The sequence below is a fragment of the Rhinatrema bivittatum genome, chromosome 6 (genome assembly GCF_901001135.1).
Source record: "Rhinatrema bivittatum chromosome 6, aRhiBiv1.1, whole genome shotgun sequence".
NCBI classification, from domain to species: domain Eukaryota; kingdom Metazoa; phylum Chordata; class Amphibia; order Gymnophiona; family Rhinatrematidae; genus Rhinatrema; species Rhinatrema bivittatum.
Genome location: NC_042620.1, coordinates 50,505,221 through 50,529,860, shown reverse-complemented (window position 1 = coordinate 50,529,860; position 24,640 = coordinate 50,505,221). Strand labels below are relative to the sequence as shown.

General features: G+C 44.2%; 1 protein-coding gene across 3 annotated transcripts in view; it reads right to left on the bottom strand.

The window, feature by feature from the left end:
• RAB3GAP1 (RAB3 GTPase activating protein catalytic subunit 1) overlaps window positions 1-24,640 on the bottom strand; it is a 182,788-nt gene that overhangs the window by 30,475 nt on the left and 127,673 nt on the right. For all 3 annotated transcript variants that reach the window (XM_029605371.1, XM_029605372.1, XM_029605373.1), the window contains exons 19-23: window positions 17,022-17,249; window positions 12,879-12,975; window positions 8,624-8,727; window positions 8,421-8,536; window positions 7,605-7,707 (exon numbers count right to left, since the gene is read on the bottom strand). In XM_029605371.1, the coding sequence (XP_029461231.1) occupies window positions 7,605-7,707; window positions 8,421-8,536; window positions 8,624-8,727; window positions 12,879-12,975; window positions 17,022-17,249 (648 nt within the window). The remainder of the gene's footprint in view (window positions 1-7,604; window positions 7,708-8,420; window positions 8,537-8,623; window positions 8,728-12,878; window positions 12,976-17,021; window positions 17,250-24,640) is intronic.

The following is a 24,640-nucleotide window of genomic DNA, read 5'->3' as shown; positions in this document are numbered from 1 at the left end:
GCATGTCTGCGTACGATGGTCGTCTTGGCCAATCTGGGGCCACTAGTAGAACTAATCCCCTGTGATGTTCTATCTTGTGGATGACCTTGCCCAGTAGCGGCCATGGGGGGGGAAGGCATACAGTAAGTCTTCCTCTGGCCAAGTCTGGATGAGAGCATTGATCCCTTGGGAGTGTGGCTCTTGCCTGCGGCTGAAGAACCTTGGGACTTGGGCACTGAGCCGGGTGGCCAGTAGATCCATGGCTGGGAGGCCCCAGCAATTTACTATCAGTTGGAAGGCTGTGGTCAACAGCGTCCATTCTCCCGGGTCCAGGCTCTCTCTGCTGAGGAAGTCTGCTGAGACATTGTCTTTTCTTGCGATGTGGGAGGCAGAGATCCCTTGTAGGTTTATCTCCGTCCATGCCATGAGAGGGTCTATCTCCAGCGACACCTTCTGGCTCCTGGTTCCTCCCTGGCGGTTGATGTAAGCAACCACTGTAGCGTTGACAGACATTACTCGAATCGCTTTGCCTCGGAGTCTGTGGCTGAATTGCAGGCACGCTAATCTGACTGCTCGAGCTTCCAGGCAGTTTATGTTCCATTCAGTCTCTTCCTTGTCCATTGTCCCTGGGCCGTCAGTTCCTGACAGTGGGCTCCCCACCCTTGCAGGCTCGCATCCGTGGTGAGCACGGTCCAGTTCGGTGGGGATAGGCTTACTCCTCTGCTTAGGTGGTCTTCCTGTAGCCACCACTGAAGCTGAGAACATACTTCTGCTGGTAGATGGAGGCGAATTGAGTAGTCTTGGGACAGTGGATTCCATCGTGATAGTAAGGAGCGCTGGAGCAGTCGCATATGGGCCCTTGCCCACAGGATGACCTCCAGGGTTGATGCCATGAGGCAGAGGACTTGAAGATAGTCCCATACCTTGGGGTGAGCATTGTCAATCGTAATTGTTCCATCAGTTTCTTTTTCTTCGGGGGAGGGAGGAAGACTTTGTTCTGTTTGGTGTCGAAACGGGCCCCCAGGTACTGTAGAGATTGAGAGGACTGCAGATTGCTCTTGCCCTTGTTTACGACCCGAGTTCCTGCAGTAGGCTTTTGACTCTGCTGGTCACCTGCCGGCTCTCTTCCGAGGACTTTGCCCTGATCAGCCAGTCGTCCAGGTAAGGGTGTACCAAGATCCCTTCCTTCCTCGGAACTGGTAATAGTGACCCAGTATCGCAAAGTGTAGAAAACACTGGTGGTCCTGATGGACTGGAATGTGAAGGTAGGCTTCAGAGAGGTCCAGGGAGGTTAGAAACTCTCCTGGTTGTACTGCCATTATGACAGATCGAAGAGTTTCTATGCGGAAGTGTAGTATCCGCAGATGCCGGCTGACGTTCTTGAGATCCAAGATGGGCCAGAATGATCCTTCCTTCTTGGAATAGCGCCCTGTATTTTGTTAGGGCGTGGGAACCGGAGTTATTGCCTTCAGACTGAGTAGTCTTGTTAGAGTGGTTTCTACTGCCAGTCACTTGGTGTGGGAGTGGCAGGGTGGCATCATAAATTTGTCTCGAGGGATGCTGCGGAACTCCAGAGAGTAACCTTCTTGAATAATGTTTAGTACCCATTTGTCTGACATTATATCGACCCATTTTCGGTAGAAGAGGGCAAGTCGACCCCCTATCGCCTCTTCCTGTGGATGGGTCAGCCCAATCTCATTACGGAGCATGGCTGAAGCCTGCTCCCGGGCCTGCTCCTCTCTTGGTCTGTCGGTTCCAAAAGGGTTGGGACCTTCTGGAGGGACGAGGTGCCTAGAACTGCGAGTTCCTGTAGGGTCTAAAGTGCTGTGAGCCTCTGCCCTTGGTTCTTCTGGGGGAGGGACGCTGAGATCTTTTACTTCTATCTTCCGGTAGCCGAGGCACTGGGGATTTGCCCCATTTGCTGGCTAACTTCTCCAATTCGCTTCCGAACAAGAGAGATCCTTTAAAGGGCATTCTTGTGAGATTCGCTTTTGATGTCGCGTCCACAGACCAATTCTGTAGCCATAATTGTCTTCTGGTTGCCACTACCAAAGCAACACCCCTGGCTGAGGTACGCACCAGGTCTGAGCTTGCGTCTGTCAGGAAGGCTGCTGCAGGTTCCATTATCTCACCGGTATACGTTCCGGAGTTACTTGCCTCCCTCGAAAGGAGCAAGCAGGAACGTGCCACCAGTGCACAGCAGGAAGCAATCTGCAGTGTCATTGCTGTTGCGTCGAAGGCCTGCTTGAAGATGGATTCTAATTGTCTATCCTGAGTATCCTTCAATGCAGCCCCTCCCTCAACAGGATTCGCTGTTCTCCGAGACGGCACAGACCATAGTGTCCACTTTTGGGAAACACAGGCGTTCCTTGGTTGCTGGCTCTAAAGGATATAGGGCCTCCAAGGCCCGACCCCCTTTGAAACTGGCCTCCAGGGTATCCCATTCCAGGTCAATCAGTTCCTGGATGGCTTCCATCATTGGAAAATAGCATGAGGCCTTACGGAGGGACACCAAGATGGATTTCTTCTTTGGTTCTGCCATTGGGTCCGTGCCTGGAATAACCAGCATCTTCAGAGTCTGGGAAACAAGGGCTGGTAATTCATCCCGTGGAAGAAGCGAAGGATGGTTCCATTCTTGGAGGGATTTCTCCTTCTTCCAGGCAGTCACCTTCATCATCTGAGGTGTCTGGATCCCTGTCAGGGAAGTTCTTGGTTAGGAAAGGCATGTCTCGAGGCATCCGAGCAGGGCTGGGAGGATCTTGTGCTTCCGGCAGGGGTTGAGCCCAGGGCACAGCCAGGGCTGATTGCGCCTGAACGAAGGCTTGCAGGCCTTGGAAAAATTCCAACCAGGAGAAGGTCCCTGGGTCCATGTTAATCCCAGGGGGAGTCGGAATAGGGGCCCCAGAGGTGCCCTCCTGTGGAGAAGCATAGATCCGGGGAGCTATCGTTGATAGTAGATCTGGACCCATCCCCCGACAGTAAGGGACCAGGTTTTGGTTCCCCCTGGGCTTCTTCGCAATGTTGACACAAGCAGGACTCCAATTCAGGCTGTGCAGCTCTTATGTGGCAGGCTGTGCAAAGAGCGTGCCTTCTGGCCTTCTTGGGCGCCCGTGCCATTGTGTTTGCATGCGTGCAGTTGTAAACACGTCTGTGCGCTCAGCTGTGAGCGCAGCTATGTGTGTCTGAATTGGACGCGCGCAAGTTAGGCACATCAGCCGCCCGGCCTGCCCCGCACGTACCGCCGGTCAAGAAGGGAAGATGGCGCTGACGACCCCTGCTTGTAAGATGGCGCCCCCCCGAGGGTCTCCACATCTATGAACCCTTGCACCGGATCGGGGCCTAGCCTAACCAAGGCTGCTCAACCTGATCAGTGCTCCTTTCTAACCTTGCCAGAAGAAGAAATTTGGTATGGCAATCCAAGCTCTGGAGAACAGAGGCCTGAATTTAAAGATTTTTTTTTACCTGCTCTTGGCCCTTACCGATCGTGTGCTGGATGGTCTCCAGCTGCGGTGGGGGGGGGGGGGGGGGGGGGGAAGAGAGAGGGAATCACCTTCACCACTGGGCTCGGTTCTACACCCCGCTGCCTTTCAGCCACACTGGGGGCTAAGTCCACGTCGGGAACTGGCTACCGGAACAAGGCACACCTCTGAGGGATATCGGAGATCACCTCAGGAATTCTCGACTGGGGGAGGGTCCCTTAAGTATCACCGCAGAAGAGTGGGGCTCAATCTTCTTTAAGGTAAATTTTGTTTCTTCTTGCTGTAATTCTTAACACTATTCTAGTGTGTGGGATAGTGTCCGCATCTGCTAGGAGACGGAGAGATACTGCTGAAGTTACTGTAGGGGTATATCTAGAGTGATGTCAGCTTTGAAATCTGACTCCATCTCCCATCTGCCAGCAGAAGAGCACAATACCACTGGTCCTGTGGTACACGCTAGGAAAGGACCATTCATGAAGGTGATTCAAGAACCCAAAACGAGATAATCTCAGAGTGCCACTTGTCCACCCTTAACTTCAGATCAATGGTGACCTATTGCATTTCACCTTAAGCAAATGCCCTATCACTGATGGCTATTACACGATTCAGTCTTAAGGGTATCCCATGTAGACAAACAAAATCCTGACTGATGAAATTCCCAGCCATCCTAGAGTCAATAAGGGTATATGCTTCTGGGGATCCTGAAGGCCAGTGTCTGAAAACTGAGAAAGGTAAATGCTGCGCCAAATGAAGTACTGGAAGAGAGACAAGGCCAAACAGATCTCTTATGTCATGGGCCATGAACTTTGACAAGAGCTGGATGTGCAGGGCAATTCTTGGCCATGTTCAGTACAATAGAGGCACAATCCCAACCTCCTTCTTTGGTCCTACTCTGAGATATCTAAACCCCAATGCAGCCTAATTCTATGGGCTCTTTGGTCCTTGCGACAGGGTCTGGTTGGGACACAGGCAAGTACTAAGGCTGGCATTCTCAAATGTGAGTGTTAAAGCACAGACAGAAACCATGGTGTCTGGTTGGAAGATAACTCCTGACAAGCCAATTAAACTTTAATCCACTCTATAGGATTTTCCAAAAGGCTGCCAACAAAGCCACATCATTCCAGATAGTCTCTGCTGCAATTGTATGGAATTAAAAAGCATACTAATCTACTGTACGGAGGTCCCCTGTTTAACCTGCAGGAGAGAAGTGGAAACAAACTAAATGCTTGGATTATTGAAGATGAACCTAAAGGCAGAAATAAAAACATCAGAATAAAAAAAAAACAAAATTAAGGGGATCTTGTTTGCCCCAGAGCAGAGAGGCCCAAGCCAGGGCCTCCTCTGTTAACAGAGAGATAAGATAAGCTACTTTGGAGTAGTGATTAGGAAAGCAAGAAGCCTAGATAGCGAAAACAATTGAACACTGATGCAAAAGTCTCCTATAGGATTCTGGGTCCCCAGAAAAACACAGGGGAGTCTAAACCCAGAGCTCCCTCTGTGGCCACTCAAAAACTGCAGGACGCAGAGAAAACTGACAGCCACTGCTTGCGGCTGCACCTCTTTAGATCCCAGGTTGGAAGACTACCAAAGCTGTGGGGGTGTTTCAAAGGAATTTCAATTTTTCTATCTTGAGGATCTTTTGAGGGAAATGTTGTACTCCTCAGGATCCACAGAAGCTGGACGATGCCTGGCGACTGCTGTACCAAGGCATCTTCCTGAGGTGTCTGTAACAAGAACCGAACCATGACTGGAGAGAGAGGATACAACTTAAGTTTTTTTTTGTTTTTTTTTTTTTACTCCTTTGAGGCCACCTTCCAGGGCCTCCCATACCATCAGCACCATGACTTCCACCTCAGAGTGCAGGCAAAAAGCTCTGGTAGATTTGAAGACGCCCTTAATAATGGGATCCTAAACTGGAGCCTCTTCAATCTTGGGATCCACTATTCTGAGACAGGAAACTACTCTAACAAAACTCTCTTTGAAACAAATGAATAACGATCTCATTCTCTCTCTCAGAAGACACCTGCCCTTCTTCCATAAAAGTACAGCTGGCTGGGTCCACCTGGTCTTAGGGATCCTCTAGTATCTTTCTATAAGATGAAGGATCAACTGCCTCCCTAGAGCGCTTGTGGAGAGCTAGGTCTCCAGAAGGGTCTTTACTAGTCCCAGAAGAGGCCTTGCACTTTCCTCCAGGCTGCTGTAAGGCATAGAAAGCGGAAGAAACCTGGGCCCATAACTCTGTGTCTGGCTCACGTAGGGGCTATCTGCAGGGCTGGATTCGGAGGGTCACCAAATTCTGTGGCAGAATATATACAAATCTGCTAAAATATTGAGACACCTGCAGGAGCCTGGCCTAAAATGGACAACGCTCCCGCCAAAACCCCTGCACCCGAGGTCTTCTCCAACATGGGCTTCAGCCACAGATCATCTGAGGGAGACTTTTCCTGAAGTAGGAGGAGCTACAGCTCCACCGGAACCTCTCCCCCCACCCCTGTTGGCGCACTCCAAAAGACCGCCACACCTGAACCACCTCCCCAGCGTACACTTGCCCCAAAGGAAGAAAGCCGCACAGCCCGATTCATTCTCTGCCCGATTCAATGGGCCTCCTAGTCTCATAAATGAGGTAACCCTCATCTCTGGGTTCTACCAAGTTCCCTCTGGAACTGAGAACCTTTCCAAGTGAGTTCACTCTCCTGAACACACCAGGGGCCTGGCCCAATGCAATGTCAGTGCCTTCCAGAAATCCTGCTGCACCACAGAGTCCTATCACCTGCTGGAGGCGGCATACACTGGGCTGTTGCCATGCTACACTGTCTCTAGATAGTGGCGATGATGTCACGGAAGCAATCTGTGGGCTCTACCTCTATCTACTGGTAGGGGTGATAACCCACCTGCTTGGACTGTATTGGACTGGTGTAGCAGGATAAAATGGAAATTCTGGAGCAACAGATTTCAATTCATAGACCTGACCCCTATTCTTTTGTTCTGTGAGCACCAAAGAGCGAAGGTTATTAAGACAAAAAAAAAAAAAAAGGGAAAACTGGACCATAAAGGTTCAGTCTATGGTGCTTCAGAGGCATTTCTATCTTATGACATAAGGTGGCATATAGTTAATCTCTAATATACTCTAAAACAATAACTAGAGGTGAGAAAGCCCTCATAGAAAGACTACAGATCTGCAAATGTGCTGCAATAATGTAAAGGAAGTTAAACGACTGACTGACTGTCCACCAATGGTATCCTATAAAATATATATGAGGCAAACCACAAACAAAGACATACAGTAACTGCAACTGTTTATGATTTCTCTGCTAATCAATGCTAAAATATCAGATTTCATGTAGAGATTCTCAATGCTGTTTCCATTCCAGTGTAAGTAGTACAGGTTTCTGATAATACTGCAATTAGGCAGAGTCATCTATTATAAATCTGTTTCCTTATTCTTCCTTGCTTGATGCAGCTTTAGTACGGAGTAGCTACAATAAACGTAGGTTTCCAAAATTTCATTGCAAATAAGGGAACTTCACAGCTATGCTGAGGTCCAATAAAAATGACCAATCATGCAAAAGAAAGAACAAAGTATAAAAATGAAGAAATGTCTACCTATTTCACTAAAAAAGAAAAAAACCCCTCCAGTATGGTAGAAAAGTCCAGTTTTCTAGAACTGCAAAGAAGTCTGGTTTCCAGGATAACCAAAATATTCTTATTAACTTGGTTCTTAGATCAAAAACTTGCAAATATATTAATGGGATATCTTGAAATTTAGACCTGTTTGCAGCTCTTAAAGATTGGCGTTGCTTATCCCTGATGTATGAAAAAAGGATCAGCAGAAGCATGAGCCTCAAGAAGTTGAAAGTTATAAATGCATTTTCTTTTTGTTAGAACATAAAACAGATCTGTTGCAGATACAAAACTGGAAACAAGGATGGCAAAATGAGGAATGTGCTGTAGCCTCTTTATCTGGCATGCATTCTACTGCTGAGAACAACAGTTACACCAGCTCCCGAAGGAGTCTGCATTGTCCAGTCTATTGCACGCAAGTTCCAAAACCAATAAATTCAGTCTAAAGGGAATATCATGCTATATTAGTCTGTCGCCATGATTAGGGCTTCAAAAGAAAAGGGAGAAGTGAAATTTCCAGCTTACCCGCTGAGCATTCACAAACAGCTTGTGAATGATGCTACCAGCTGGCCCTCTGCCTGCTCCAATGACTGACACTTCTGGTTGCTCTAGAAGACAACTCACAAACCTAGTAACAAAAAAAGACAATAAAAGGAAGCAACTCATGAATAGCCAAGCTCATAACTATGTCAATCCTGCATGTTATTATCCTTGACTGGAAGTTCTCAAATGTGATTCTTGCAAGAATTACAAAAGCTTGCCATCTGTCTGGAAAGCAAATATTGTCAAATGCTTGCCAGCATTATCTAGCTAAGCGACATTTTGAATTAAACTGGGATCAAATATCCATAATCTGTTAGCCATCTCTTCCGTGATCTCCATACCATGCTCCTTTAAAAGGGGGAAGACTGCATCAAATATTTCACCAAAGATACAATTTTGGCATTTCAATACAACATATTACTCTAGTCTGTTTCAGGGCTTGCATTACGGGGATGTTCTGATGGCTGAGATAGGCACAAAGCAAAATAAAACAGGCATGTCAAATATATTTATATTACACTGTAAATACAGGTACATGCAGTACTGCATTTTAAATGTTCCAGAAGGTGTATTTTACAGGTGAAAGAATATACATCAGAGCCCATTCAGCTGCAGCTGGCAGTAGCCCCCAAACACAAGTGAAATATAGTATTTAATTCATGTACTGGCAGCAAGAGTCATAAAAACAGCACATAATTGAGTGGTCCAAAAGCTGATTGATCATGGTTTCTCACAGGTTTGTAGGTCTGTTACGCTCAGAAATCTGTGAAGTATGTACCAGAAGCAAATATCTGCTACCTTTCCAGTTCCTGCTTTTCCTCCGCTTGCTCGCATTTGTCTACTGCAAATTTTGCTTTCAGGGATCTTGCTCTGGCGACAGTAGCTTCAACATTTATGATCTGATTAATAATTTCCTGCAGGAAGAAAATATACATTTGAAGCACTACTACAAAATGTGTCAGCACCAATACATGACTTCATTTTTTAACTGAAAGACTTACTTCTAATTTTTTGTCATCTGAATTTGGATAGCGTAAAACTTTACTGGAATGAGAGATTATCTGCTTAATAATCTTCTTAACAGAGGGAATATCTTCAACCATCTCTGTAAGAATATAAATATATATTTATATACTGTGTGTACATGTGCGAGATTTTTATCCCAATTATAAATTTAACAAAAATATGGCAAGAAAAATCATACGACATGGAAAATAACTGTACAGTGATATTAGAGGAAAAACAAATCAAACTGTAAGCACTTACAAACAGAAAAAACACACAATCTCAGACCAAGTCCACAATAAAGGCAGGGGAAACAAGGCTGAAATAATAATGAATAATAAGATTATAGGCAGTTATTATCAAACACCAAGCAAATTCTAGAAAGATCACCTCACATGTACCTAAACAGGTATCACCCCCCCACACACACACACACGTTAAAGGAAAACAATTCAAGCAGAAAATAAATGAATGGTCCTAATGGGTGACTAATAATCTGGAGAAGGTCAAAGAAGGGTGACCAAAATGTTAAAGGGGATGGAACAGCTCCCCTATGAGGAAAGGCTGAAGAGGTTAGGGCTGTTCAACTTGGAGAAGAGACGGCTGAGGAGGGATATGATAGAGGTCTTTAAAGTTGAGAGATGTCTAGAACGGGTAAATGTGAATTGGTTATTTACTCTTTCGGATAATAGAAGGACTAGGGGGCATTCTATGAAGTTAGCAAGTAGCACATTTAAAACAAATCAGAGAAGATTCTCACACTCAACGTACAATTGAGCTCAGGAATTTGTTGCCAGAAGATGTGGTTAGTGCAGTTACCGTAGTGGGTTTAAAAAAAAGATTTAGATAATTTCTTGGAGAAATTCATTAACTGCTATTAATCAAGTTGACTTAGGGAATAGCCACTGCTATTACTAGCATCAGTAGCATGGGATCTACTTAATGTTTGGGTACTTGCCAGGTACTTGTACGCCTGCAATGGTCTCTGTTGGAAATAGGATGCTGGGCTTGATGGACCCTTGGTCTGACCCAGTATGGCAATTTTTTATGTTCTTTCCAACTGAAAAAGGTGGGGGGAGAATCTCTCCTCCAAAAACAAAACAAAATTCAGGATACTTTATAACAAAAAAAACAAATAAACAAACAAAAAAACCCCACATCTGCCCCCAACAGAACCACCTGTGGTCTCAGCCCAAGAAAAGCTTCCTGCTTGCTCTGGCTCATCTTATACAGTTCAAGAAAATCACTGACCTTCTGATTATAGAAAAGGTCTTTATTGCAGAAAAATACTTTCAGTGTCCAGCACCTATCGGGCTCTGGAACATTCATTACAGCCTCACTTCTAGTCACATCTATTCCTGAGTCTATTCCAAGGCAGCTGAAATGACCAAACTCCATGTAGACACCAAGCTGTCATGGGCTCCTTCCTCCTCGTTTGCAAGTAACCAACCTTTGAGGTGGCTGGCATTGACTTGAGGGTGGGGGATAAGAGGGCACTTCAGATTTTCTGTCAAATACTTTGTAAACGTATCTTGTGAAGAGGTAAATAGGAGATCCAAGGAAATCCACAAAACTTAATTGTTGAATTTAAGATTTTCTAGTTTATTTAATAGAATCAAATTATCTTGATTTTGCTTTCACAACCCTGTGGACGCGATTTATGATCTTCAAATGTGTTATTTTGATTTTAATATTTAGTAACAGTAACATAAGAAAAGATACACGTGATTAATGCATCCAGTTGTGGAAGATTCTATTCACTGTCCAAACTTCCTGCAGAGCCATGGTTTTGGACACAGATGGGGCTGGAGACAGTATAAGTTTTACTGAGGAGAGAATCAATACTGGCACCAGCAGGCACTGACGAACAGTCGCAATCTCTCACACACCTGCAGTACTTCTGGACAAAACCTCTACCATGGGGGAAGCAGATCCTCCTAACAAGAGAACGTACATCCAAGACTTGGGCCCAGAATTACAATCTGCTCTATAAGTACATATATAACTATATAAGATTTGCCATACTGGGTCAGACCAAGGGTCCATCAAGCCCAGTATCCTATTTCCAACAGTGGCCAATCCAGGTCACAAATACTTGGCAAGATCCCAAAGAGTAGTAGATTCCATGCTGTTTATTCCCAGGGATAAGCAATGGATTTCTGCAACTCTACCTTAATAATGGTTTATGGAATTTTCCTCCAGGAACTTGTCCAAACCTTTTTTTTAAATGCAGCTACACTAATAGCTTTCACCAAATCCCCGGCAATGAATTCCAGAGCTTAATTATGCGTTGAGGAAAAAAAAAAGTTCTCTTATTAGTTTTAAATTCATTACGTGTGCTCTAGTCTTTGTACTCGATGAAAGCATAAACAACCAATTAACATGTATTCATTCCACTCCACTCATTATTTTAAATACTTCTATCCTATCTCCCCTCAGCTGTCTCTTCTCCAGGCTGGTGTCCTAACCTGTTTAACCTTGTCTCATAGGGGAATTGGGCTATCCTCTTTACCATTTTGGTTGCCCTTCTTTTACTTTTTCTAATTCTGCTACATTTTTCTTGAGATGTAGTCACCAGAACTGCAGACAATACTCAAGATGAGGTTACACCATGGAGCAATACAGAGACATTATGATATTCTCTGTTTTATTCTCCATTCCTTTCCTAATAATTCCTAGCATTCTATTTGTTTTCTTGGCTGCTGGTGCACATGGAGCTCCAGATGTTGACTTGTTCCCAAAACTGCTGCCCATTCTCACTGAGATTGACTTCCTCTTGCAGTGACTCAGTGAGAAACTATGGTTAGGAGAAATGGAAAGAATCTCTTCTCAGAGCTAAGGGCTACCTCCAAACTTGAGAGTATCACATTCACCTGCAGCTGCTCTGTGATGAACATGGAGAGTATAGATGACACCCGCCATTGGACAAAGGAAGGTATCCATAGGGACATACACCTGAGTAGAAAATTCAGCAGGGTAGGGTCTTGATTTACTGTTTATGTTACACCTTATGTCAGTAAAACACAGCAAATATATTGCTGAAATCCTGGTCTTAGCCCACACCCAATAGAGCTGCCACAGTATGTATTTACATGTCGGCCATCTTGACCCCTCCCTGTGATATGTAGGTTATGAAGCCTATTACTGGTCCAACATAGAAATTATCTTCATAGAAGTCTGTAGTCTGAATACATTGTATATTATAACATTTTTGGACAATTTTTATACCAGGCCAACAAAAGATATCAGTACCTATAAAGAGCTGAATTTCCACCAGTACCAATAAGGTCACTAGACATTCTCTTTGGGGCGGATTTTAAGAGCCCTGCTCGCGTAAATCCGCCCGGATTTACGCGAGCAGGGCCCTGCGCGCCGGTAAGCCTATTTTACATGGGCCTACCGGCGCGCGCAGACCCCGGGACTCGCGTACGTCCCGGGGTTTTCGGAGGGGGCGTGTCGGGGGGCGGGCCCGGTCGTCGCGGCCTTTCGGGGGCGTGTCGGCAGCGTTTTGGGGGCGGGTACGGGGGCGTGGCTACGGCCCGGGGCGGTCCGGGGGCGTGGCCGCGCCCTCCGTACCCGCCCCCAGGTCGCGGCCCGGCGCGCAGCAGGCCCGCTGGCGCGCGGGGATTTACGTCTCCCTCCGGGAGGCGTAAATCCCCCGACAAAGGTAAGGGGGGGTTGTAGACAGGGCCGGGTGGGTGGGTTAGGTAGGGGAAGGGAGGGTAAGGTGAGGGGAGGGCAAAGGAAAGTTCCCTCCGAGGCCGCTCCGATTTCGGAGCGGCCTTGGAGGGAACGGGGGGAGGCAGCGCGGCTCGGCGCGCGCAGGCTATACAAAATCGATAGCCTTGCGCGCGCCGATCCAGGATTTTAGTGGATACGCGCGGCTCCGCGCGTATCTACTAAAATCCAGCGTACTTTTGCTTGAGTCTGATGCGCAAGCAAAAGTAGGCTGATCGCGCTTCTTTTAAAATCTACCCCTTTGTGTGTTATGTCTGTGTGTTTAGCAAAGTATTCCTGGACTTACCAAACCTTTCATGGTGACTCTAAGGTCAGTCAGGTTTTCAGGATACCCATAATGAATATGCATGAGACAAATGTGCATATGTTGGGCACTCAGTATATACAAATTTATCTCATGCATATTCATTGTGAATATCCTGAAAAACTGACTGGCTATGGGGTCACCAGGATAGGTTTGGGAAGTCCTGCTCTATTCCCAAATATTTATTAACTTGAAATATTGTCATTTACCTTCTTCTTTCACTTTGAGAACAGCAGCATGAATGACACAAGGCAAAAGATGCCTTGTAAGGTCAGCAGGTTTCTGAACAGCAAGATAATGAAGCACCTAAGATGACAAAAGAGAAAGAAATATCCCTAAGTTTTCCAACTGATTTATCACAAAAAGTACACTGAACTCAGTTCGGAAGCAAATGGAGGAGGGGTGGGCATAAGATGAGGCAATGACTTCAATCAGTCCTTCAGAGGTTTTTGTCCCAGGTCCGCCAACAAATTTCTGTATGACGACTGCGTTCCCATGACCTGTTCGACTGAACTTTAAGAAGTCCATATTCAAAAGTCATTTAGACTGATAACGTAATAGTTATCCATCTAAATAGCTTACCTGGCTATATTCAGCCCTTATCCGGCTAAATTCATAGCCACCGCACCGCTGAATATACTCTGTTAGTTACCGGTTATGTATCACTGGCTCACTAGCACAGCGGCTGAATATGGACTTCTAAATATATAGAAGCACAGAATAAAAAACAAACCACACACGAAAAAAAAAAATCACTCTCAACTCTACTTATCCACACAGTAAAATGTGTATTTGTTCATCATCCCTTTTCCCATGACTATTGACAAGACTCGTTACAAAAAGTTATATATAATTTACCTCAACTAAATGATAATCTGAACCAATAATATAAATAAGAATACTTATAAAACTGAACTAATTTTTTGTTGAATGACAGTAAAGGTAATAAGATTAAAGCTATGCAGGCAGGATGACTTGAGACACAAATATCACATTCTCTCGTATTTCAACAGCCAGGCCATAATAGATTGGAGGTTGGAGTGCAATAGAGTGGGCCTGGTTCTGAAAGATTAAAATTAGGGACAATCCTAATCTGATCAGTTCTACGACAGTCTTATCAGAAGAGGGAACTAAGCTTTCTTTGTCCAGTACAAGGCATAGAAAGTAACTGCAAATAAGGGTCTGCCCAACTGCAATTCTTCCCTTGGTTTTCTACCACCCTGGGGAAAGAAGCATACAAATTTCCATATGCAAACCAACACAAGCTTTCCCCCTTCTCACCCTTCTCCTTCCCCCACATTTCTTCCACTTTACCTTTCAAGCCCCCACTACCACATCTCTCCCAAGTAAATCCAAAATTTGTCACACAGCTCTCCTCTGTTGGAAGGCCATTTCAGTCCTTAGCTTCCTCTTTGATTCTTACAAGATCAAATGTAATCCAATACTCAGGTCCCATTCCATATGATAGCAAAGAGACTACTTGGGTTATCTAGTCTGCTCATCCTCAACTATTTAGCTACACAACCCTTACCATTTTCCTCAGAAATCCCCTGTGCTTATCCCATGTTTTCTTGAATTTAGATACTATCCTCATCTTTAACACCTTCACTGGAGGCTGATGCTTGCATCCATTACCATTTTTGTAAATAAATATTTCCTTAGATTACTCCCGTTTACCTACATCCCATGACCTCTCTTTCCAGAGTCTCCTTTCTGTTGAGAGACTTCCTGTGCATTGATACCTCTAAGTAAATGTCTCTTATCATATCTCCCCCCCATCTTACTTTTCTTCTGTATGCTTAAATCATTAAGCCTGTCCCCATATGCTATACAATGAAGATCACTGACCATTTTAGTAGCCACTCTCTGGAACGACTCCATCTTGTTTATATCCTTTTGAGGTGCCTTCTCCAGAACCATACACAATATTCCAAATTAAGTCTCATCATGAATCATTCCTCTCTCTACACACCCAAACATCTTTTCTGGCTTTTTTTGTCTCTTTATTCACCTGTCTGGCCACCTTATCATCAGATACAATCACCCCCAGATGATCTTAAGGTGGCCAAACAGGTGGAAAAAACGACAGCAAAAGCCAGAGAGATGCTCGAGGGAATAGGGAGAAGACTGATAAGTAGAAAAAAAGGAGGTGTAATAATCCATATAATCCACACAGCCAGCAAAAAATTGGTGAAGTTGTTATTCAAAATAAGTGGCCTACCCAAGTCTCATATATAGTTGGGTTTTAAGCAATGCAGCCATATCACTACTATTAAAGATTATAACCACAATGTGCATATATTTAGCCACATTGAAAGGATTCCTGGGGGAGTTTAAGTCTCTCTCTCACCACAAACATTCGCTCCCTTTTTCTCTCTACACACATGCTAGGTCTCTCTGTCTCTTCTTTGGTTGCTACTGGGATAAGCTCCAACTGAAGCACTATGGGCTGCTCCCTCTACTGCTGTTGTTGCCCCCTCACCTCCAACCCCAGGTGTGCCATCCCGTGCAACTGCACAGTTTGCACAACTGGTGGTGCTTAGCCTGGATGGTATATGCATACTTGCTGGAGTTACAAAATACTATCCAGAAATTTCCACCCGTTTTTTGTATAGGTTTTTTTTATGATTTTACTATTATGATTAATGTTTATATTTTGATGTTTAATGAGGAATGGCAAGGATTCTGTTTTTTCATTCTTGAATTGCATACAGAATCTGGTTTGTTGCATTTCCAGTTCAATTTTTGTCCGGACACTCCTATATTGTCTGTCTATTCTATATTTGGTGAGGGTCTGTGTGCTCTGCATGTATCACTGAGGTGAGGCATTCAGGCTGCTATATATCCCAAAGCTAGAAAGCTTACTCTGTTTATCTAAGAGGTGGTATATTGGTGCTTTAGGGCCTGGTATAATATTTGCAGTGTTGCCTTTTCATAAGTATGGTTGTTAGTATTTGAGAGCTGGCAGTTAGTGTTAGTTTGGTATGGGAGGTTTACTGTATTGTGATTCAGTTTACTTAACTTTCTGAGGATCAAACTCACACCCAAATAGTGTTACAATAGGCTTAATACCACATGGGTTCCATGTATCTTTTTATTTTCTGCAGGGTTTTCTGCTTGGCATCACAGCAATGCATGTACATTTAATATACAGCATATACTATAAGTGATATTTTTACCTCAGAAGATTAATTTGAAAAGTCCTTTTCATGTAAAATCTATTATAAATACATAATTTTTTAATTGTGGCAGGGAGGAGGGAAGGGCACAAGACTATAAGGTTCACTTAGGACACCCAGTACCCTTGTACCAACCCTGCAAACTCTTATATACTTGGGCCTTCCCCAACCATCCTCCCTCCCTCCACCAAATCCATCTTACCCCGTCCGTGGGTCCAAAATGAGTAAATGGGGCAAGAAGCGATCCACAGGCACCCCCCCCCCCCCGCCGCCTTATCTGCTGATATATTAAAAAAAAAAAAGTGCCGGCTGGCTGTGCGGCCAGCACCATTTTGTTGTATGGCTTCTGTGCAACCAAATGTCGCTGAGCACAGGGCCAGCTGGGGATCGTGCCTGCTCCATTCAGGCAGGGGGTTTTCCAGGTACAGAGAAGGAACAAAACTGAGACAGAGACAGATGCATAGGGGTAATCTATCTGCTTAGATTGGGCAAGCAGGGGCTAGGGAGGTGATATGGTAGAGGGGGAGGAGGCAGGCAACTCAGCACTAGCCCGGAGTATGTTGGGGGCACTGCCCCTCACGTATTTCCCCTAAACTATGCCTGTAAAGACAAAGTGTGAGAATGAAAGACTGACAAGCCCGTTTCTATTGAGCGTTGGTTACTGGAAAAACAAAAATTAAGTGTTACATAAAACAGAACAAGAAGGGGGGAAGCATAGTAATTGTTCACACAGGGGAGTCAAAAAAAAAAAAAAATAGTGCTGGCCCTAGTACTGTCCCTTTGAAAACTGGTTCAAAGTCCACGAGTTAGAAGTGCCAGCAGACTTCGTCCCAGTGCTTTCAGTCTGAAAATGCTTGTAGGTTTATAGTTCCTAAATTATGGAACCAGCTCCCATTCCAGATCAGAAGTGTTCATGATTATCTGCAGTTCCATAAAGAAGTAAAATCGTGTTTTGTTTTTTTTTAAGTCACTTTACTAATGGCAGATTATGATGCAAGGATATAATAGTTATTTTAATGATGTATATTTTTTTGTTCCTATCTCAGAGATCTATTAGGCATGTAATATATTTAAAAAAAAAAAAAAAAAGTAAAATACCCCCCTTTATGCACAAAATAAAATTTAAAATGTTACAAACATTATGCATTTAAAATCCATCAGACAGCATCGCACCTTTTCTGCTTCTCTTGTGTCATCAAACAGTCGTTTCTGCTTGCGTGCTGGAATTGGCCTAGCCGTCTCCCAGGCCTCTACCCACATGTTGCTAGGAATCTTCATCCTGGCGCTCAATTCTCCCTTAATAACTATATTTCCTTTTTCATCAACCTCTTCTTCTTCCACATAATCCCGAGGAGAATACCACCTCACAAAATCTTCCAATGAACAACCGGGATTGGCTGCCTAAAATGGAGATAAAACTGTTCATAAAAAAACCCTTGGCAGGGTTAACCCGTATATACTGTAGTACCAAACGGTCTCTATACATCTTCAGCAAAACTTGCAAGTTTGGTTCCTGCAGGCTTGACACAAATATATTTTATGCCTGCATTCATAATTATTTGTGTAATGAGTAATGAGAATTCATCTGATAAAAAAAAAAGTTCTAGCATTCAGATGCATCAATTATTTAGAATGAATATCCTTTTAATTCCCAATAGAAATAAATAGTAATGGTAAGATGGAAAACCTCCCCTTCTCTTTGAAAGCCAAAAATTAAAATCATAAATCAATCTAAAACACTATCTATTCTTACAGGTGTACAAACATAATTAACCATAAAAGGCCCAAAGGTTTTAACAAAATGCCTGTTGTATAATTAGAAATGACCCAAGCAGCAGGAAACAAGGAAGAAAATGAATACTGTACTTACTGATGGATTTTCTAGCCTAGTGCTTTTCAATTTTGACTCTACTGAAAAGTGATCAATATAATTTTCAATAGAGTAGGTTCAACCCAGCTCCTCTTCCCCCGCCCCCAAAGTTGGGACCTGATTAGTGAATTTAATGGAAGTTACTGTGATTCCTGAGGATTGGACAGATCAAATCAGCCCTTTAATGCTTTTCTGTGAGCTAAAGTGTTAAACAAATTACCTTCATAGGAAACAGAATACACCCACATTCAAGAAGGATTACACGCAGAATATTGATATTGGCAATATAACTTTCAAAATAAGAAAATTCTATTTAAACCCTTCCCATGCATTAAGACATGGGAGACAATTTATTTGCAGCGAAGTAAAAGTGCCATTAATGTCAACCTTTAGATTTCTAAGCAGATTGCTCAATATTACTTATGAAATAACAAACATAGAGATCAGTCAATAAGGACCATTTGGCCTATCCATCGTCTTCTCTCTATGGAAACAGATTGCCTAGTTGCCAATTGTATAAGTTTGACCACCTGCAAGCAACTCCTGATCCTTTTTGCCATTAGCTGGGAGTGTAGACATGCACCCTGGCACTCATGCTAGGCAACCTGCACTTAACCCAGTTATATCTGGGAATGTGCCAAACACCTTTCATCATACTGAGCTGGTTAACCTTGACATTGAAGAAATTACTTACCTGATAATTTCGTTTTCCTTAGTGCAGACAGATGGACTCAGGACCAGTGGGTTATGCTCCCCTGCCAGCAGATGGAGATGGAGTCAGGTTTCATAGCTGACGTCACCCTAGACACACCCCTGCAGTGACCTCAGCCCTTCAGTATTCTCTTCAAACGCCACTGTAGACATACTATTGAAAAAACTTGATTAAAAACAGATAACCATAACTGTACTCAACCAAACAAACACTGAACCCAGTAAGGTTCTAGATGGCTTTGATCTAGGGACTGGATGATTGCTTACCCGTAATCTCTTGGAAACTATATTCCCTCCATGGGTTCTTGGGCAGCTGTGGGTGGGATGCTGAGTCCCATCTGTCTACACTAAGGAAAACAAAATTATCAGGTAAGTAATTTCTTCATTTCCCAACGTGCAGCCAGATGGATTCAGAACCAGTGGGATGTACAAAAGCTACTCCTGATAGGGGTGGGAGGCTGCCCGCGGTATGGTTAACACCACCCTTGAAAAGGCTGCATCCTCTCGGGCCTGAACTTCCAGGTGATAGAACATGGAGAAGGTGTGCAAGGACCACCATGATGCTGCTCGGCAGATGTCGACGGAGACAGCAGTCTAGCTTCTGCCCATGAGACTGCCTGAGCCCTAGTGGAATGAGCTTTAACCTGAAAAGGTAATGGCTTTCCTGCCTCCACATAGGCTCCAGTGACCACCTCCTTAATCCAGTGAGCTATGGTAGCCCACGAAGCAGGTTTGCTCTGCCTCCTTCCACCGTGAAGGACAAATAGGTGGTCCATGTTTCAGACCTGTTCTGAAACTTCCAGAAACCGCACCAAAAGCCTACTGACATTCAAATGACAGAGAAGGCGGTATTCTTCCACGTCCTTGTCCTTATCTAGGGATGGTAACGAAATGGACTGATTCAAATGAAAGTCTGAAGAATGGGTGAGAAGAATGGAATTGTACGAAGCTGTAACGCTCTTAGAGACATCCAGAGGAACAGTTCCTGGCACAAGGCCTGTAGTTCAGGGATGTGACGTGCTGAGCATATTGTCACCAGGAACACTATTTTCAAGGTTAATAAACGCAAAGAAAGACTGTGCAGTGGCCAAAAGGAGGGCCCTGCCAAAGTTCCAATACTAGATTAAGATTCCACAAGGGAACTGGCCACTGTAGGGTTGGCCGAAGGTGCTTCACCCCTTTCAGAAAACAGGCCACGTCCGGATGAGCTGACAGGGAGGTTCCATTCACCTCACCCCTGCAAAAATTCCAGAATAAGTGGGATTTTGACCACCAGAGGGGGGGTGGACTTGGCATTCCTCGCACCAGGCCTCAATATACTCTTCAGACCCGCACATATGCTAGGGACGTAGAGAACTTCCGAGCGCGGAGTAGGTGGCAATTACAGTCGCAGAATATCCTCGCTTCATCAGGCGAGCCCTCTCAAGGGCCAGACCGTAAGACAATACAGTTGGATCCTTGTGTCGGACCGGTCCCTGCTGTAGCAGGTCCCTGTGTGGTGGGAGGCATTGGGGGGGGGGGTTATCTCCACCAGGAGTCTCCGCATGTTCGCATACCACAGACGCCTGGGCCAATCTGGTGCTACTAGTAGGACTAATCCCCTGTGGAGCTCAATTCTGCAAATGATCCTGCCCAGCAGGAGCCACGGAGGGAAGGCATATAGCAACTCTTCTTCCAGCCAGGTCTGAAGAAGAACGTCGATTCCCAGGGACCATGGATCTCTTCTGCGACTGAAGAATCAGGGAACCTTCGCATTGTGAGATGAAGCCAACAGGCCAATGGATGGGAGGCCCCAGCGATCTGCTATGCCTTTTTAGTCCCTTTTAATTTTAGTATTAATGCATTTTTTAGTGATTAACTCACTATTATTCCTGTTATTTATTTGAATTATTAATGTATATTTTAGGATTTAAGTTTTTGTTTTTATTTACATTTTAGTTATTTATAATTGTTGTTACTTTATATACAGGAGTTTTATGACTGCATTTGTTATTGTATTTTGTGCTATATTTTGAGAACCGTTACGATGGCTTGTCTTAGTGATGGTATAGAAAACTTAATAAATAAGTAAAATAAATAAATAAAGGCTTCTGCTGACACTTACTCCCTGGGTCCAGACTCTCCCTTCTTAGAAAGTCTGCTCTGACGTCTTTTCCTGCAATATGTGAGGTTGAAATAGTCTGTAGATGTATTTCCGCCCATTCAATAAGGTCGTCAATCTCCTGAGACACCTGCTGACTCTTGGCTCCTCCCTGGCAGTTGATGTAGGTTACTGTCGTTGCGTTGTACGACATTATGCAGACAGCTTGACCCTGGAGACTGTGACTAAATTGCAAGCACGCCAGCCTCACTGCCCAGGCTTCCAGGTGATTGATGTTCCAGAGGGCCTTCTGCTGGAGACAGAGAAATACTGAAGGGCTGAGGTCACTGCAAGGGTGTATCTAGGGTGATGTCAGCTTTGAAACCTGACTCCGTCGCCATCTGCTGGCAGGGAAGAATAACTCGGTGGTCCTGAGTCCATCTGCCTACACGCTAGGAAACTCCCCTTTAGCCCTTCCACCATTCCGTAGCCAAACCCAAAACATTTCTTTACATTTACCATCACCCTTTTTGCTTGACACCACTGTCCTAGTTTTGGTCAGTACCACCTCTGCTAATAGGCTAATTCAGGCATTTACAACCCTCACAGTAAAATAGCATTTCTCTATATTTCCTCCAAGCATCCTCCATCTAACTTTATATCATGAGCTCTGTAGCGACCAAGAAGAAGAGATCAGTGTATAGTGAAAGACCTTTATTCTTACAGTATTCAAGCCAGACTCTGGCGGAGTTTCGCTCTACGGGATAGAGCTGCCTCAGGGGTTATTGTTTAGAATATTCTTCCTTTTATTTTTTTCAAATGAGAATACTTAGGTCATATGTAAGCAATGGAATGTACTTTAAAACTGTGACAATTGTGTCTGCAAATGTGACTAGGTTTACTCTCACTCTAGTATAATGAGCGCTGGCACAAAACTCGCACGAATGCCACATTTCTTCTTTATGTGATCTAACGCGGAGGAAAGCAAAAGTTTTAACGTTTAAAGGGCAATTTCATAAGATTAGTCTTTAAAACTGTATTGGCTGACTAATTCCACAGCTGACGTCTGGCCACTATCACTGAAGCCACCCCTCTAGCAGGTGGCTTTGGTGATAAGAACATAAGAAATTGCCATGCTGGGTCAGACCAAGGGTCCATCAAGCCCAGCATCCTGTTTCCAGCAGAGGCCTAACCAGGTCACAAAAACCTGGCAATTACCCAAACACTAAGAAGATCCCATGCTACTGATGCAATTAATAGCAGTGGCTATTCCCTAAATAAACTTGATTAATATCCATTAATGGACTTCTCCTCCAAGAACTTATCCAAACCTTTTCTGAACCCAGCTACACTAACTGCACTAACCACATCCTCTGGCAACAAATTCCAGAGCTTTACTGTGCGTTGAGTGAAAAAGAATTTTCTTCGATTAGTCTTAAATGTGCTACTTGCTAACTTCATGGAATGCCCCTTAGTCCTTCTATTATTTGAAAGTGTAAATAACCGAGTCACATCTACTCGTTCAAGACCTCTATCATATCCCCCCTCAGCTGTCTCTTCTCCAAGCTGAACAGCCCTAACCTCTTCAGCCTTTCCTCATAGGGGAGCAGTTCCATCCCCTTTATCATTTTGGTTGCCCTTCTCTGTACCTTCTCCATCGCAACTATATCTTTTTTGAGATGCGGTAACCAGAATTGTACACAGTATTCAAGGTGCGGTCTCACCATGGAGCGATATAAAGGCATCATGACATTTTCCGTTCTATTAACCATTCCCTTCCTAATAATTCCTAACATTCTGTTTGCTTTTTTGACTGCTGCAGCACACTGAGCCGATGATTTTAAAGTATTATCCACTGTGATACCTAGATCTTTTTCCTGGGTGGTAGCTCCTAATATGGAACCTAACATCGTGTAACTACAGCAAGGGTTATTTTTCCCTATATGCAACACCTTGCACTTGTCCACATTAAATTTCATCTGCCATTTGGATGCCCAATCTTCCAGTCTTGCAAGCTCCTCCTGTAATGTGTCACAGTCTGCTTGTGATTTAACTACTCTGAACAATTTTGTATCATCTGCAAATTTGATAACCTCACTCGTCGTATTCCTTTCCAGATCATTTATATATATATTGAAAAGCACTGGTCCAAGTACAGATCCCTGAGGCACACCACTGTTTACCCTTTTCCACTGAGAAAACTGACCATTTAATCCTACTCTCTGTTTCCTGTCTTTTAACCAGTTTGTAATCCACGAAAGGACATTGCCTCCTAACCCATGACTTTTTAGTTTTCGTAGAAGCCTCTCATGAGGAACTTTGTCAAACACCTTCTGAAAATCCAAATACAATACATCTACCAGTTCACCTTTATCCACATGTTTATTAACCCCTTCAAAAAAAATGAAGCAGATTTGTTAGGCAAGACTTCCCTTGGGTAAATCCATGTTGACTGTGTTCCATTAAATCATGTCTTTCTATATGCTCTATGATTTTGATCTTGAGAATAGTTTCCACTATTTTTCCTGGCACTGAAGTCAGGCTCACTGGTCTATAGTTACCCAGATCGCCCCTGGAGCCTTTTTTAAATATTGGGGTTACATTGGCCACCCTCCAGTCTTCAGGTACAATGGATGATTTTAATGATAGGTTACAAATTTTAACTAATAGATCAGAAAATTCATTTTTGAGTTCGTTCAGTACCCTAGGATGCATACCATCCGGTCCAGGTGATTTGCTACTCTTTAGTTTGCCAATCTGGCCTACTACATCTTCCAGGTTCACAGTGATTTCGTTCACTTCGTCTGACTCGTAACCCTTGAAAACCATCTCCGGAACTGGTATCTCCCCAACATGTTATTTAAACTTCGGTATAGAAAAGTTATAAATAAATAAATTAGTAAACACGGAGGCAAAGAATTAATTTAATCTTTCTGCAATGGCCTTATCTTCCCTAAGAACCCCTTTAACCCCCCGGTCATCTAATGGTCCAACCGACTCCCTCACAGGTTTCTTGCTTTGGATATATTTTAAAAAAATTTTATTATGAGTTTGTCTCTATGGCCAACTTCATTTCAAATTCTCCCTTCGCCTGTCTTATCAATGTTTTACACTTAACTTGACAATGCTTATGATTTATCCTATTTTCTTCAGATGAAACTTCTGACAGGTCTCCCTCCGGTTCCCTTCCTGCAACCTGTTGGGAAGGGCCGGGCTCAGCGAAATCAGTTGGAGACAACTTGCCCTAAGCCTCCAGGCAATGCTGAGAAATATTAAGAGGACCCCCAGCTTTGAAGTCCAAATATGGCAAGCTATGCAAAACACAAGGCACTTAAGCTTCTTTGCTACCGGCGCCATGGAAAAAAGGGAAGTCCAGAGGCAGCATGCTCAAAAACACAAGTGCTGAACAATTGTGTATCCGTACCCAGACATATATATATATAGATAGATAGATAGATAGATAGATAGATACATACATACACATATATGCACACACTCTGCTGAATGCTTGTACAACGCATGCCCAAAATTTGGACATCCAACCAAGCGGTCCTGACAGACGTTCAAGCCTGGACGCGTGAACAGACATTAGGCACCGCTTTTGCAGGCAAATTGCGCAAAGGTCGACAAGGCCTATCCCATGGCATCTCACCGAAGCCTGGGAGTGGGGCTTAGCCCAAGCAGCCATTCAACCCGCCAAACTACCGCAACTCTCCAAGTCCCCTATGGAGACGGGAACGCATGTGTGATTGGTGCGCCAAGGCTCAGAGACCAGAAACAGAAGAGAGGTCCCTAATTCTCTCTCCTCTTCTTCTTCTTGTTTTTTAAACTCTTTACCTGAGCTCAGCTCATCCCGACCAAGTACAGAGTCTGTCTCCAGCAGCAGGGGGAAAGGGCAATTGCCTTCACTGCTGCGCTCAGCTTCCTGCACCTGCTAAGCCTCAGCAGAATCTCTCCTGGCAGCTGTCCATGCCAAAAACGGCTACTGGAGTGAGGCACTCGACTGAGGGTGGGATCACCAGATCTCAGGAGAACTCAACTGAGGGAGGGACCATAAGGCACTGCCTCAGGAAAAGCGGTGCATTTGTTAACTTTTTTTTTTTTTTTAAACAAGCAATCCCCAGTAGGGAG